Here is a 15,329-nt window from a genome sequence, read left to right as displayed (position 1 = left end):
TCTGGAATCCCTTTACCGTTAGACTTCATTCTGTATTTATAGCCGAATGAGAGAGAATGATTGGGCCAGCTGTCCCACTCAATGGAAGCTCTCATTCTCATGGCTGAGCATGATACTCTTTCCTGATTGGTTGGACAGTCTGGCGTATGATATTCTTTCTTTCTGTGCAAGCACTGTGCCGGCCTATTCCTATTGGTCCATCGTGCATCCATACAATTGTCTGGTTATTGAGTGGTGGTTTCCTACCACGTGTCAGTCTATGGTGATACTTCCGTTGTGCCTAATATTTCTCATTGCTATAAGTATTTTCTCGGCGGAGGGCTTGTCACTTCGCGGATGATACTCTTTCCATAGGTTTCACCTTTCGACTTATTATTTGTATGGTGTGTTTGCTACCTTACCTCCACATATTGTTATTATAGTTGCAGACATTTGTATATGCCACACAACACAATATGAGTACATTAGGCTGAAATTTTGCTTAATGGTATTGCTGAATGTTTGTTTGCTAAAAGAATAATTTCGATTTGAGGTTCAATTTTTATAGTGTCGCCTGTCCCATTGTACTGAAGTTCGGTTTTCAATCATTGTTAGCTTAGTAATTACACCTGAAAGCTCTTACAGATGTTTACAAGAGATTATTATACATGTCTATAGTACTTTAATATAATAAAAGAACAATTCAACTATACCAAACCTTGGGAAACTTAGACTATAATAAAACTTGGTCAAGAACAGAGACAAAATGCACATTATAAAAGACTGTAAATAGTGATCTTTTTTATAAACATTTAATAATTCTTTAAAACCGAGTCGATAATAAACACATTTTGATCTAACTCTTTGTGTCATACATAGACCACAAAACTTGATTCCCATACGACAAAATTATGCAATTAAGGTGATTCAAAAGAAAATAAAACAAATATACGGTAATGATAGAGAAACTACCCAAATCTCCAGATTCGATCACAAGAAAAACCTTCTTCTGCTGGTGTCCATTTCAGGCTGTGGTACAAAAGCAATCAGATTAAATACAATTAAAAAAATAAGCATGTAGTGTTAATGACAAATTAAAGATGAAAATCAAGAATAAGTAAAAACAGTTTAACACCTTATGAACCCACTCATACTCCCCTCCTTTTGTATCAAAAGTCCCGTGCTGTAAACTTGTTAACTTTAAGGTAAAACGAGGCCCACATTCCTGCAAATAACGTTTTACATTATTCAAGATGATAATGGTATAACTAAAAAGGGTAACGGTCAAATGAGTTGAAAGTCAAATGCGTCAATAAAAAAGTTTATTCAGAAAAATGTATTTTATTGCTGTAATCATATTTATTTCGTAAACTTTTAAATTAAAATAAAGAAGTCAATAATAACCTCAAGACGAGCAATTATTTTCCCTTTTTTCTTCTCATTTCCATTTTCCTCATCTTTGTCATTTGCAGTAGCATTTTTATCTTCTTTAACTTCAAAGATATACCTACACAGCAAACAAGCATTTTTTTTTGTTTCACAGAGAGTCTAATCTCTTTTGTCTTGCTTTAAATCTGTTTTTATCAAAGTTGGCTTACCGATGATGTCGGAAGAAAATAAAATCCCGCTGATTGTGAAACGTAACAACTCGTCGACCACGAAATTCAGGGTCTTGTGGAAAAAGCGACTGTATTAATCTACAAAAAAGGTGTAAAACTATTACCAATCAAATTTATAACATAAAGCAACTAACTAATAATAAAGCAATCTAAACCTTCCAACACGATGCCCCAGGCGTGTAGTAAAGTTATTCAGTACTAACTCAGGTTTATGACCAGTTGGATTTCCATGATTCTGCAACAATATTATATAAAATAAAATATTAAATTTGCTAGTTATGTGTATGAACTTGCAACAACAAACTTCATTTACCTTAAGATCCTTGTGCAATACAAGATTTGTCAGCTTGAAATGGGCTGTAGGCCCATTGGGTAATCCAATAACCAAAAGAGCATCTATAAAAAACCAGCAAAGGTAGGTAAGTAAAAGTGAATAAACATATTTGATTAAGATAACAAAAATAAAAATGCATAATCAATTAAATGAACGAACCTGGTTCTCTACGACTGGTGTGAACAACTATAACAGATGTGAATTCTTTGTTGTTTGCATACTCCACAATCTGAAAATTAAATCCAAACATCTTGAAACCATATATCGACAAAGAAAATGATAAAAAGTTAAAAACAAACATAGACCCTTAGATGATACCTTCTTCAAGTCATAGGTTCCTCTTTTATAATACTCTGAATTGGGGATTATAGTGAGTAAATCCTTAATCAATGCAGGGCCCCTCTGTATTCAAAAATGCAACAAAATTATACAAATTAGCAAAATTGAAACCCTTCCAGATAGGCTTTCCTTCAGTTAGTTTGAATTGGTTTGATCGAACTTGAAAGAAAAAATTCCCAATCAATAACCAAACCTATCCAAATTTGCAAATGCCTAACCAAATCAATTTCAATTCAGTTCGGTACAAAATACCAAACTCAAACCGAAATTCAGTTTTGCCTAGTTTTGCTTCAGGTTTTTGTTCCAGCCACTAGTTTGTGTAGTATCAAATGTGTAATCGGATGACTTGTAAACTGAGCTTAATTAGGTTGGAAAATTAGCAAGCTTACAAACATATACTGTAGATACATAAAAATAAAAAATAAAAATTAAAAACATATTTATTTGGTTAAGAACCAAACCAAAAAACCAAATTCACAATTAAGTTCTGTCTTTTTTTGGTTAAGAATACGATTCAGTTTTCAATTTTTTTCAGTTTAGGTTTGTTTGCACACACCTACCTCCAGATCCAAAAACGTGTATAAAACTAATAAAAGCAACCTTTGTTACAAAGTCACAAACACAACATTAAAAAGAAAAACTTACGGTAGAATTGAATCAGCAAGTTGTCATCAACACTTTAGGTACCCGTTCATGGTTCAAAACCGCGCTAAACTCATCTGCATCATTAACAGCAAAAAGCTACAAAAGCATACATAAAATATCAAAACCTGATCACAACCTCATATATGAATGAATCTGGTTCATCTAATATTATGTTATACCTCTTCATCATCAGGTCTGCACACGGTTTCATCTGCCTCTCGAGTATTCTCAAGTGTTCTGGGTATCCTCTTCGGTGGTAGCTGCAAAGTTAACAATAATAACCATGTTGTAAAAATGACGCCTAGTCGCCAATTAATCACTCTTTGGTCAAAATGTATCAGAACTGTATAAAACTTGGTATACGTATGTATATTTGAAAATTTTAATATAAATTCCAATCTATACAGTTAATGTGGAAAAGAAGCAGAGCGATATCTGAGATATCGGTTATTGCGGTGGGATTATTGGTAATTTTTATATTATGCAGAATATATAGCAATTTAACACTAACAACTCAGTATACTCTCCTACCATTAACAAATTAACGTTTTGCAACTTACTTACTTACTTACAAAACACTAACAATTTTAACCTAGACACAATATCATAACTTAATAATAACAATCAATTCAATAATATGAAATAACAAGCACCTCTTCCCCAAGCTCAAGAGCTCTTTTCTCTTGATCTTGACGAGCTTTGGCGTTCTTCCGCTTGTCGTGGCTTTAGCTTGGCGTACAAGGCAGACCTTTTATCCTTGTTCTTAATCATTGACGGTAGAATTTGTGGTGTTCCGTCGTCCGATTGGGCCATGACCTAACTAACAACACAAAACAACGATTAATCTATCTAAGTGACTGAATCAAAGTATCAATTACATTGAAACAGAAGCGGTACTGTACTGACCTCTGATGATGATGATGCGGCGAGAGAGAGAGGGTGAATGGGATGGTGAAGTTAAGTTAGGGTTTTCTTTACATGGGAATAAAACCCGACCCGGATGTCATGGACCGGCTTATTACTTACTACTATACGCTTCTAATTTCTAATAATTCTATTTCTACCCCATCCCATAGTGTATGTTTATTTATTAAAAATTATAAAAAAAGTATTGTAATTTTCACTTCACCTTTTTCTTTATTGTTTTCAGAATAAATTTTGAAAAACGATGTTGATGCTACTTTTTCTATCAACTTTTAAGCATAGGATTCCGGATTGGTGATTCAGCATAAACAAAATAATAAGACTCACGTTGGTAAATCATAGTAATTGGGGTTGAAGAGCCTGATGTTATGGTGAGGTGCAATTAGGGTGTTACCTAAAGGACCCATGATAATGTTGGTGAGAGATGCGACTCCATAAACCTACCTGTTTTATTTGCAAGACTAGGAACTATCTATAATGTCAACTAGCTGGGATGTTACTAGATGTATCATATTTCTCATATCTTTTTACTTGTTATGTTTCCCAGAAACTTTCATATCTATTTATTCTTAATTTAATTTTTTACTTCACTTTAACATGGCACCGTCTCTGTATCTAAGTAGAAAGGGTGAATTTGTTTTCAAAACTTTAGCTTAACTAAACATGCTAATTTACTTTGTGACAAAATGGCAAAACTGGTCATTTATGTTTTCATAGTTTTTCAATAGTCGTCATTTAGCAAACCTAATGACTGAAATCATGTTCTATGTTTCAAAAATGTATCACGTTACGTCCTTTTACACTAACTCAGTTAAGTTTTTTCGTTAAATTTGGTCATGTGCAATGCACATGAGGGTATATTTGTAACTTCAAATTTTATTTAATAACAAAAAAATTATATTATAAATATAAATTACTCTCTCTCTCTCTCTCTCTCTCTCTCTCTCCTGGCCACTTTCACCACCACCTGCCACCGTCACTCTCTCACCTCTCGTTTCCGGCAACCAAAAGATTCAAGCCCCACCTGCCACTTCCTCCGTCACAGCCACCACCACAGGCCACCACACTCTTTTTCCTCAACAAAACCCCACCAGTCCACCACAACACAAAACCTCGGCCTGAATTTGGAACTCACCTCAACTCCGAAACCTCGTCAAGACAATCACTAGTAATGGTGGTTGTGTGTTTTAGGTCGCAATCATCTAAGGAACAAAAAGCCCCTGTCAGTTTAATCTGACAGAGGCAAATCGTTGATTAATTGGGGTTCTTGTTGGATTAGGTGATTCCGACCATGTCTGGGGTTCCGACGAGATGAAACAGAAGGGAGTTGTAGAATGGTGGTGGTGGTTTGTGGCTTTTAGGGTTTTTGATTTTGTAATTATGAAGATTGAAGAGTATTGTGGATTTAGGGTTTCTAATGTGTGGATTTAGGGCTAAACAGCCGGCGGTGACTAGTAATGGTGGTTGTGGGTGGAGACGGCCGGCGATGACTAGTAATGGTGGTTGTGGGTGGCGGATGACCAAATTTAATGGCCGGCGGTGCCTGGTAATGGTGGCTGTATGGTGGCGGGATGAACAGAGTATGGTGGCGAAGTGTGACAGGGGGGAGGTTGGATGGGATGATGATGATGGGTGGTGGCTGAGGTTGGATGGGATATTTGGGGAAGAAGATGGTGGGTTATGAATATCTGGGAAAGAAGATGGGTTATAAAGAAAAAAAACTTTTATTTATTTAAAGCCCAAGATTTTAAGTCAACTACACAAATGACACCTGAGAGGGTATAAAGACTAAATTGCCCTCACATGAGGTGCACATGACTGGATTTAACGAGAAAAACTAACTCTCGTTAGTGAAAAGGACGAACCGTGCAATGTTTTTTGAACATAAGTGATGTTTTCTGTCATTAAGTTTGCCAAAGGACGACTAATGAAAAACCGTGCAAACGTAAAGGACGTCTTTTGCCATTTTGTTTTACTTTGTTGACCTCTTTTCACAAATCAAAAATAAGATATGAAATAAGTAAAGAGTTAAAGGGATAGGGATGACAAAATTGATTTATAAATGTTAACTTATTCATACTACGTCCACTCCCCAATTCCTCAATCGAGAGTTTAGTGACTAAACGTTTCCCTAGTACATCTTACTAAGCAAAGGTGATGATCACCTTCTTCAACACACTATGAAATGAAAAGATAGTGTATATCTATACAAGTCTTAAAACATCCATTATGTCAAGACAGTGAAACCACACAATAGTATATCGAGATAGTGCATAATCTCTCAACAACTAAACAATATTATATCAAGATAGTGTATATAATCTCTGAACAACTAAACAAGATGATATGAAGATGGTGCTTGATACGTGCCACATGACCACATCCACACGCACGTAGCCCAAGCACAGTGGGTTGTTTTCAAATAATGGGTCTAGTAATATAATTTAGTGGGTCAAGAAATATACAAACGAGTCGTATGTCTTTGTTTCAGATTATGAATGGAATGTTGAATTATATATAGTCTCTAATTTCTCCAGGCTTCTTTCTGTGTTTCTTTTGGGCAATCAGATCTGATCAAACAGGCTAACAAATATCTCAAGAAATATATAAACGAGTCGTATGTTTTCTTCAACCATTGATGAACAGACTAACAAATATGTCAAGTCACATGTAACTTAGTGATTATCAAAACCAACGGATTTAATTAAAGTTTAAACCACTATTTTTCCAACATCCGTAAAAACCACATGTGCGCGCGCATATGGTAGTGGTCACACTTTAGAAAAACAATTAATATCCTTGGGAACACAGCTATGGAGGCTCGATAAACGAGAACAAAAACATCAAAACCACAAAGGCGGCGCGTGAAACAAGTTCATATTGTTGGTGATCGGGCAAAGTTTCTATTTAATAAATAAAATGGAAACTACAAGTTAACCTATTATCCAAGATTTAGGCGCCTCGTGACATCTTCATTTTGGGCATTGCTTTCTTAAGTTGTCGAGCCCGCTCTTTTGCTTCTTTCTTACGAAGGGCCTCCGCATTAAGCTTTGACTCGGCTTCCTCCATCATCTTCCTCCTCTCAGCCTTCTTCCTCTGCAACGCTTCTTGTCTTGCGTTTTGAAGCTCCTTGTACACCTCCTGTGCAACCTTTGACCGGGCTGCTTCAGTCTTTGGCCGGGCCTGTTCCAAGTTTTAACGTTCAAAACTACAATCAATTCACTTATTGCTTGGTCAAAAGGTGAAAAGTGAAGGCGACAGAGTATGAACCTGTGAACTGAGTTTGTAACGGCCAATAAGGTCGATGTAATATGGCACTAGCGCCACCAGACGTGTCATGTCAGCAATATGGTTAGCATCAGGGAGTGCAAACTTAAAAACCAGCATCTTCCTGTGGGTACTCTGATGCTGATCTGAGAAATGCATAGAGATGAACCACTTTCCATATTTCTCATAAGCTTTTTCACCAAACACCTGCAAATTAATAGTTTATATACATTATTATACACATAAGATGATAACGTGTTAAACAATTGAAGTCAGTTTAGCAATATCAGATACAAAAACCTATATAGCAGTATTACGATGTTAGCAAAGTTGAATTTTGTTACATGTATAAAGATAAGAGACTTGGTATTATATGTTATTGTGATTTATATATATGACAAATATAGTTATACAGAAAAATATAATGTGATAAATGCAGTCAATGGTAAATTATTTCACTAAGTTGAGAAAATAACTTCATATTTATAGTTGTTTGGTAATTATTAATTTATTTAGGGAAGAGTAATAACACAATATTAGATGGTAAATTACTTTAATATATCTGTTAATATAATTCATTCTGAAGAAAGACATACTGTAAGTAATAAAAAAATTCAATGTTAGGTTCATTTTGTATGCAGTGACGGAATTTTCAGTAATGCCATTGTTAAAAAGTCATACATTATATTTTGTAACTTACGTCAGAAAAACATAAAAACATAGAAATTCAATAATTAGAGAAAACACATATTAGCACAGATTAGAGTAAGAAATGAAACCCTTTTTAAATAGTCCTTACTAAAAAGTTTATTGGAAAAATAAAAGAGATGGCTAAAAGTAAAGTTACAAGGAAGAGATTTGAACATTTTTGAAACAAAGTTTTGATTAATGACATCATCTTTCTCAATTGGAAATTTTTTTTACGAAATTGATATTTGTGATTGGTCCGATAGTAAAATACATGTCAGCTTGATTTTCTTTTATTACATATAAAAATAAAGATAACATGGTCTACACAACAAATTCTTGCAATTAGGTCATCAAACTATAATTGAAGACTCCACATTAAAGCTCACATGGACTTGACCTACGACCGTATAACAAACACAACATTTATGACAATTATTAACAGATTAGGACTCATCAACGAGTAGTTAACAAACACAGAACTTCTGAACTTTGTACTCACAAATCAAGATTATCCAGTCTTTATGACAAAGATAAAGATCAAATTGCTAATAGTTAACAAAAAGAAACTTTTGGGCATTCGAAAAATTGTTCTAAATCGACCAGGAACTCCAAAATAACAAGATATTATTACCATAATTACTATCAACCTACAAGATAAACTAGTAGCAAAAAATAATAGCATTTAAGAAGCATAATAATCATGACTAACCTGATCAAGAACAGTCTCATTGATCAAATCACCAGCAACCTCTTTGGACTCCGTAATCACCGCCAACTCATCCACAACCCATTTCCTCCCACTCGGCACCGACGTCATCAAACTCGCAAACCTCTGCAGATCCCTCACCTCCTTCTGCATGACTTTCGCCGCCTTCTTCTTCGCCAACGCAAAAACCACATGATCCATTGCGTCATCATTCATATAGACCTCAAATGTAATCTCATCCTTACACGGCACAATCATATTATACACCCTAGCAATCAAATCCTGGCGACTCTTAAGCTCCATCGTGGCCACCAACCCCTGGCAAAACCTCCGCCCGCTTGCGTAAAACTTAAACACGTTCTGACCTTCCTTCAACAACAAGGGAGAATCGTCACCATCACCTACGTCTAACAGACTAAAATTCTTATCGAAAATGGTGTCCCGGGTGGCGAATTTCGTCGCCCAGGCCAACGCCAGCCTTTCATTGGCCTTTCTTCCGGTGAAATAATTAACGGTAAACATAATTAAAAAAGACCCACAAATAATTTCTATCAAATACGACCTGTTTGTATCCGAAACCCTAGGATTTTGATCTGGGTCGGGTGATGCGGAATCGGTCGGGTCAGCGGTGGAATCCGAATCTTTGGTGGATTCTGGAGGTGGGTTTTGAGTGGGAAAGCCTTCGAATTCGTCTTCATCCCAGTATTCGAATGATGACGTGGAAGCAGCGGGTGTTGGATTGGGATCGGGTGAGGCTGTTAGGGTGGTGGTGGAGAACGGCGGTGGGATTGGAGGATGATGGTGGAGTCGTCGAAGCCTTCGAAGTGGGAGTCTGCGGCGGAGATGGAGATGAAGAGGAGGAATATAAGGAAGAAGAAGAAAAAGGAAGGTGGAGTCGCCATTAATGGAGGTTTGGAAAGCTTCCTTCGATCTGAATCTAGAACGAAGAAAGAGTGACGAGTGGTGTGATGCTAGTATACTATCACTTTGGATGATATTTTTTGGTCTCTCACATTTTGGGTGTTATGCGCTTTGTGTGATCAACAAAACTCTCTGCAGTAACGCGCGATTGTAACAAAAAAACCTGGTGAGACTGACAGCCTCGCAATACCTAGTTCAAATCATATATTGTTAATATCTATCCTAAAATGTCATAAGTGAAATCGAACTTGGGTATTTATTGGAGAACCTAGTGATCCTACCACTAGACCACAAGTAGGGATATATACTTGGGAGCTATTTTGGAGCAAAGTTTTCAAGCATGTAGATAACTAGAGGTTTATTCGGTGCGTTGTGCCGGGGCAGGTTAGTAAAACTCGGGTGGTGGTAAATCCAAGTGTTATTGGTCCTAAGTATTAAGATGGTAATTCGACGCGAATTCGGTCGGTTTCGATTAAGTGCGTAATTATACCATAACTAAAACCAAATATGAAACAAAAAATTCTAAAAAAGTTAGGTGGACCAATAAGGAAGAGTTGGTTGGTAAAACCCGGCCGTTGTCGAACGCGAGCGTTAAGCGGTAAGTCTATGCAAATTCGGTCAATTTCCGTTACGTTCGTTATAGTACCGAAACTAAAAAAACAGGCATTCGGTCGATTTTGATTACGATCGTTACGGTACTGGAGCGAAATGTGAATTTATTCAGTTTCCATCACATTCGTTACGAACCTGAACAAATTCATAATAAAAAAAATTGTCTTCCGCCAAATAACCCAATAGGATACTATGACACCAAAACTCTTATTTATATTAAACATATTTAAATAAAAAACACAAATGAAATATGTAAAAAAAGAAACAAAAAGATAATCTATTCTTAGAAAGGAGTAACAAAAATAAACATAAATTAATGTTAAATGTTGCTTTATATGTATCTTAAACTTGAGTAGCTTGTTTTCTAGTTAACCATTAACATTAACAAATTTAACATCAATCAATACACCAAGATATTAAAATTGATTAATCATCAAATTAATTTAAAAAAAAGCAAAATACAATTAATATAATATTAAAAAAAATCTTTTATAACACAAAACTTCTAAACTATACTATATTTATAATTACCTGATATTGTCCTTTCACATATCGTTCAAAATAAATGCAATGCATTCCTAGCAAACTCTTAGTTTAAGACTATCAAGAAAACAAAATATACAATAATATTATGAATAATTATTATTATGGTTATCAACACCTAAAATAGGTTTAGCTTATTCTCCTTTTCCCATCCCTATATAATATCATATTGTATCTCATTGTATGACACACTAGATTAATAAATCTCTCTTTCTTCCTACATCTCTTACTCTCTTATTGTTTTGCTATTATGCTAGTTTCACAAAACGTTATCAGTACGAGACTCTACACGAAGATGCGGTGGAGCACCAATCTAAAGATCTCTACGAAATCGATTACATGTCCTAATCTCTATATATAAGACGAATTGATTAACGGGAGTTATGCAAATTTCACTCGTTTCTTCCGCTAGTTAATGAGGTAACTATTAATTATTTCACCTTTTATTATAACTAGAGAGTTTTAAAATATAGAATGTGCTCCATGAGTTGGTCAGGCAATTGATTCCTTTCGTTTTGAGGTTTTCCCTTGTTGGTTTACTTCAATGGGCCGGTGCCAAATTCATGTTCTTTTAATTGCTGAGATTTTCGGCCCACCATAACTAAACTTTGATCTACTCTAATCTCTAGATATATAATTAAATTAATTCATGATTGATATAAACCAAATATGTGTTTTGGTTAATTGTTTATAAAGTTTTAGTTTATAGATTGATTCTGTAGTTTTTGATAAACGATTATTTTACATATATTAAAAAAAATACCTAATATAGATTAGACTTTTTCACCAAGTTATCTTTTCCTATATATACATATCATTGTATCTTATTGTAATATACACATAATTAATAAAATCTAATGTTGTTGAAACCCGACCGGTCCGGTTCACATAGTTCGCTCGGCTGCCAGGGAACCGGCCGGTCTGAATCGGTCGGACCGGAAAACCGGACCGGTTGAACCGGTTTTCTAAGGAAAAAAATATTTTTTTTTTTGAAAAAATCACTTTTTTAAGCTTGATCCGGCATTTTTTTGACCAAATTTGTTCGGCCGGTCCAACCGGTTCGACCGGTTGAACCGGTGAACCGGTAGGCCGTCCGGTTCGGTGTCCGGTCCGGTTATGAAAACATTGATAAAATCTCCATCTTTCTCCCTACATCTCTCTTTCACATGTTTGGCTATTAGGCTTGTTTCACAATAAATAATAAATAATTACAACTAGTAAAATGGTTCCCTTACTAATAGATAGACTAAGAGTTGTAAGTCGCAAGCTATAAATAATACAAAACTTATAAAATTCTAAAGTTACACTTATTCTTGTCGATACATAATTACAGGTTTGTAGAAGACATAACACTGACATGTTGTCTATATTCTCATTTCTTGTCTATAAATTCCTAACTTTTTGCACAAATGTTATCAAACAAAAATAACCACCCAATGTATCATCTTGGTGATTGATCTTTTCGATTTCCCCAACTAATCATCCAAATTGCTCGCAGCTGGTGAAGATCAAGGTTGTATTAGGCTCATCAACTTCAACCACGTTCTCGAGATGACTCTGATGTCCGAAATGAAGGTTGTGGTTTAATTTCTGTTTGACTGACATATGGAGATCAAGGGATATGGCTTCGACACCTAAAAAATCTTCGGTATGAGGCCCTAAGGTATACGATATGTCGTCTCTTAGTGACATGGATAACATTTGTTCTCAATTTGATTTGTGTCTGTTACGGTTTATTCGAGACAACCGTCAATCTTCCAAGAACACAAGAGACGAAGAGAAAATAAACCCAAAATAATAATTCTTTCTTCCTCTTTTTTCTTAAACAAGATTACAATATATATGAAAACAAAGACATAATAGTTGGAAAAGATAAACAATAAGAAACCTAATTATAATACAATAAGGAAACTAAATAAAAGATAAACTTAAATAATAATAATAATAATAATAATATAAACTTATTAATATAATATAAAAATAGGATCGTATCAATTCCCGACCCCTTGAAATCGTCCTTGTCCTCAAGGACGGAATGTCGTTGCCATGGCGGTCGCCACTCAAGTCGTACACATGCATACGGGGCGTAATCAACGATGCACCACGATGGCCACCATTCGAGTCTTTCGGTGTTATTCGGATCAATGTCAACGAACCACCTCAAGGGGTGCAATACAGATTGCCTTGTTGCACCTTTTAACGGTGTCAGCGCCAACAAGCTAATTGTAATGTTGTAAATAATGAGAACTTTATTGACCATCAAATTACCACTTTGTTGCTTATATTTACCAGTTGCATGCCCACCTAAGATCACATCCCCCAATCCTTGAGTAACTTCCTCATTAACAATGGTTTCATTATCAGACTTGGCCATTACATTGATGGAACTAACGTGGAATTGAGTAAGCATTGCTATAGTGAAATCATCCCAGGTGAGGAAGTCTGAACTCCAAAGCCAACCATTAAACCACCAGAATGGTTCATCATCGAAGGATTCAGTGACATAGGGAAACCGCTCGTCGCCATAGATCGCGTAAAAGAGAAAATATCGTTCAGTTTGAGAGATCCATATAGCAGGATTAGATCCAGTGAAACGAGGTAATTGTGGATGCTCCCACAAGAGTTCTTCCAAAGTCATCTAGGCTTAGGATCTCAATGAAAGCACCAATGGTTACGGTTTATTCGAGACAACCGTCAATCTCCTAAAAACATAAGAGAAGAAGAGAAAATAAACCTAAAATAATAATTCTTTCTTCCTCTTTTTTCTTAAACAAGATTACAATATATATGAAAACAAAGACATAATAATTGAAAAAGATAAACAATAAGAAAACTTAATTATAATACAATAAAGAAACTAAATAAAAGATAAACTTAAATAATAATAATAATAATATAAACTTATTAATATAATATAATAATAGGATCGTATCAGTGTCCTCATTGAAGGTATATGTAGATGATCAACATCGTTGACTAACATTGTCTCTAATTCTTTGAGTGATACGTAGATATAGAAAACATTCACAATCATTTATCTCTCTTTTTTTTTCTTGTTAGACTTTTTCTCTTATCAATAATGATTTAGAAATTTGCATATATCATAACTATACTTTAGTTATATATTTTTGTCTTATATTTTAAACAGAGATACTATTACACAATACGCTAGAGCAGTACACGAGATGTTTACAAGAATCTGAAATAACTTTGCAAAAAGTTTAGGTGTGAAAAGTGAAACTTTAGAAACTGAGAATTGGCCGAGTCACTTGAGGTTAACGCAAATACCATTTCAACACTGAGTTGGAACACCTGGTGTCCAATTACACATCGACTCTGGTTTCCTCGCTGTCCTTCAAGACGATGAAGTCAGTGACCCCTAGAAGTCATGAACAAGTCCGACGAGTTGATCGCCATTGATCTATGGTCCGACATGCTTCTCGTTAACCTTGGCGGCATGACAATCGTCTGTCATTAAAAAAGATTAAGATAATTTTCCATTTGTTAATGCTTTTTTGGTTGATCTCAATCAAGAAGAGAGAGTGGCGACTGATGAGTGGTGTGATGGCATCACTTGCATATATTTTTGTTTTTTTTTAATTAACTATATAAGTACTAAATAATAATCTTAAATTAATTATCTGAATTTTCGACTAATTTATTATACGAGTCAAATACGTGATAAAGTGAATTTTAACTTAGTTAGTTTGGTAATTTTTCTAATTTTATTTGTACTCATACTACTATTGTCACTCACAATGTCATTCTTGACAATTTGTTGGCTAACACAGTACGAGAAGAAGTTAACTATTTACTTATTTTAATTCATCTTGCAATGTAGCAAGACAAACCAAAAATGCAACAGTGTAATTGGCGTATTCATGGTTAGCTGAAGTCAACATATATGTAAGTCTATAAATGATGAGTATGTTTTGCAAAGATATCATTTAATCAAAACAACTTTCAAATACTCATAGCAGTCTTTTGGAAATTGAGATTGATCATTACAACAAGCAAGATATGTAATTGTTGATGATTGAATGAGGATCTTTTAGTTAGACCCACTTACTTTTCTTTGTATTTCCCGTAGAAACCAACCTAAGAGAAAGAGACCCAGGTGATATGGATTTAATAGGCTGGAGTTGCTATCGATTGAGGATTGGCCAATAGGAGTGCCATCAAGTATCTGTGTGCAAACAAATTAGTGAAAGAGTGGCCAGGGTACAACGAAGCACGCCTGATACGTAAGTGAATATGGATCTCGTGAGTTTATACAAATATGCTTTCGAGGTGTTGAGTGACTATTGCTCCACCCATTAAAGACGCATGAAGGGTTGTCATATTCTATAATAAAAGGGAATACTCTCTTCTCGAATATGCGCTATATTATTGTATCATGTTTCTTAAGGAGTGATCCGAGATTAATTTGCAAAGAGCTTAACCTTATAATAGTTAATATGCAAGAAACCTTTGGTCAAAACACCAAAGAAATGTCCCAAATAGACAACACATATTTTTGATGATTGGTGTGACTTTTCAAAATACCTCAAAAGAAAGAGATACTTTTATAACTTTAAACTCTTTATGAAACTTAAGAGACTAATAAATGATTGCTTTTTATAAATTTGCTTTTAGGTGGTCGTTGGTTATTTTTAACCACGACCATTAACCAACCGCTTGGAAGTATAAGTGTGTATACTTGATGTTGTCAAGTAGTAACAAGGTATCCTCTTAGCATTGTCAACTGACA

At 35.0% G+C, this 15,329-nt stretch overlaps 1 protein-coding gene and 1 pseudogene across 2 annotated transcripts; both read right to left on the bottom strand.

Annotated features, from left to right (window-relative positions):
• Window positions 1–770: 770 nt before the first annotated feature.
• On the bottom strand, window positions 771–5,745 carry LOC143535850 (uncharacterized; annotated as a pseudogene). The gene is made up of 13 exons (XR_013135782.1): window positions 5,706–5,745; window positions 4,755–4,828; window positions 3,570–3,711; window positions 3,096–3,176; window positions 2,917–3,012; window positions 2,251–2,334; window positions 2,092–2,161; window positions 1,912–1,994; window positions 1,754–1,833; window positions 1,578–1,676; window positions 1,384–1,486; window positions 1,115–1,204; window positions 771–1,008 (listed from the first exon to the last, which is right to left on the bottom strand). The product of XR_013135782.1 is annotated as an uncharacterized LOC143535850 (transcript).
• Window positions 5,746–6,579: 834 nt separating this feature from the next.
• LOC143535849 (uncharacterized protein At5g49945-like) lies at window positions 6,580–13,217 on the bottom strand. Its single transcript, XM_077029989.1, has 4 exons — window positions 12,661–13,217; window positions 8,507–9,440; window positions 7,111–7,314; window positions 6,580–7,023 (listed from the first exon to the last, which is right to left on the bottom strand). The coding sequence occupies exons 1-4, from the start codon at window positions 13,215–13,217 to the stop codon at window positions 6,793–6,795; spliced, it is 1,926 nt and encodes a 641-aa protein (XP_076886104.1). The 3' UTR covers window positions 6,580–6,792.
• Window positions 13,218–15,329: the final 2,112 nt, after the last annotated feature.

The sequence above is a fragment of the Bidens hawaiensis genome, unplaced genomic scaffold, assembly GCF_021521415.1.
Source record: "Bidens hawaiensis isolate Kalapana, Puna unplaced genomic scaffold, B.hawaiensis_p1.1 tig00010668_1, whole genome shotgun sequence".
Classification (NCBI taxonomy): domain Eukaryota; kingdom Viridiplantae; phylum Streptophyta; class Magnoliopsida; order Asterales; family Asteraceae; genus Bidens; species Bidens hawaiensis.
The sequence above is the reverse complement of the archived record's forward strand: the minus strand, read 5'-3'. Positions and strand labels throughout refer to the sequence as shown.

Coding starts and splice junctions, on each gene's coding strand:
- LOC143535849 (XM_077029989.1), bottom strand. CDS start 13,217: ATGACTTTGGAAGAACTCTTGTGGGAGCATCCACAATTACCTCGTTTC. Junction 9,441..12,660: donor TGCATCGTTGATTACGCCCC/GTATGCATGTGT, acceptor TCTTCGTTCTAG/ATTCAGATCGAAGGAAGCTT. Junction 7,024..7,110: donor GTTACAAACTCAGTTCACAG/GTTCATACTCTG, acceptor AACTTGGAACAG/GCCCGGCCAAAGACTGAAGC.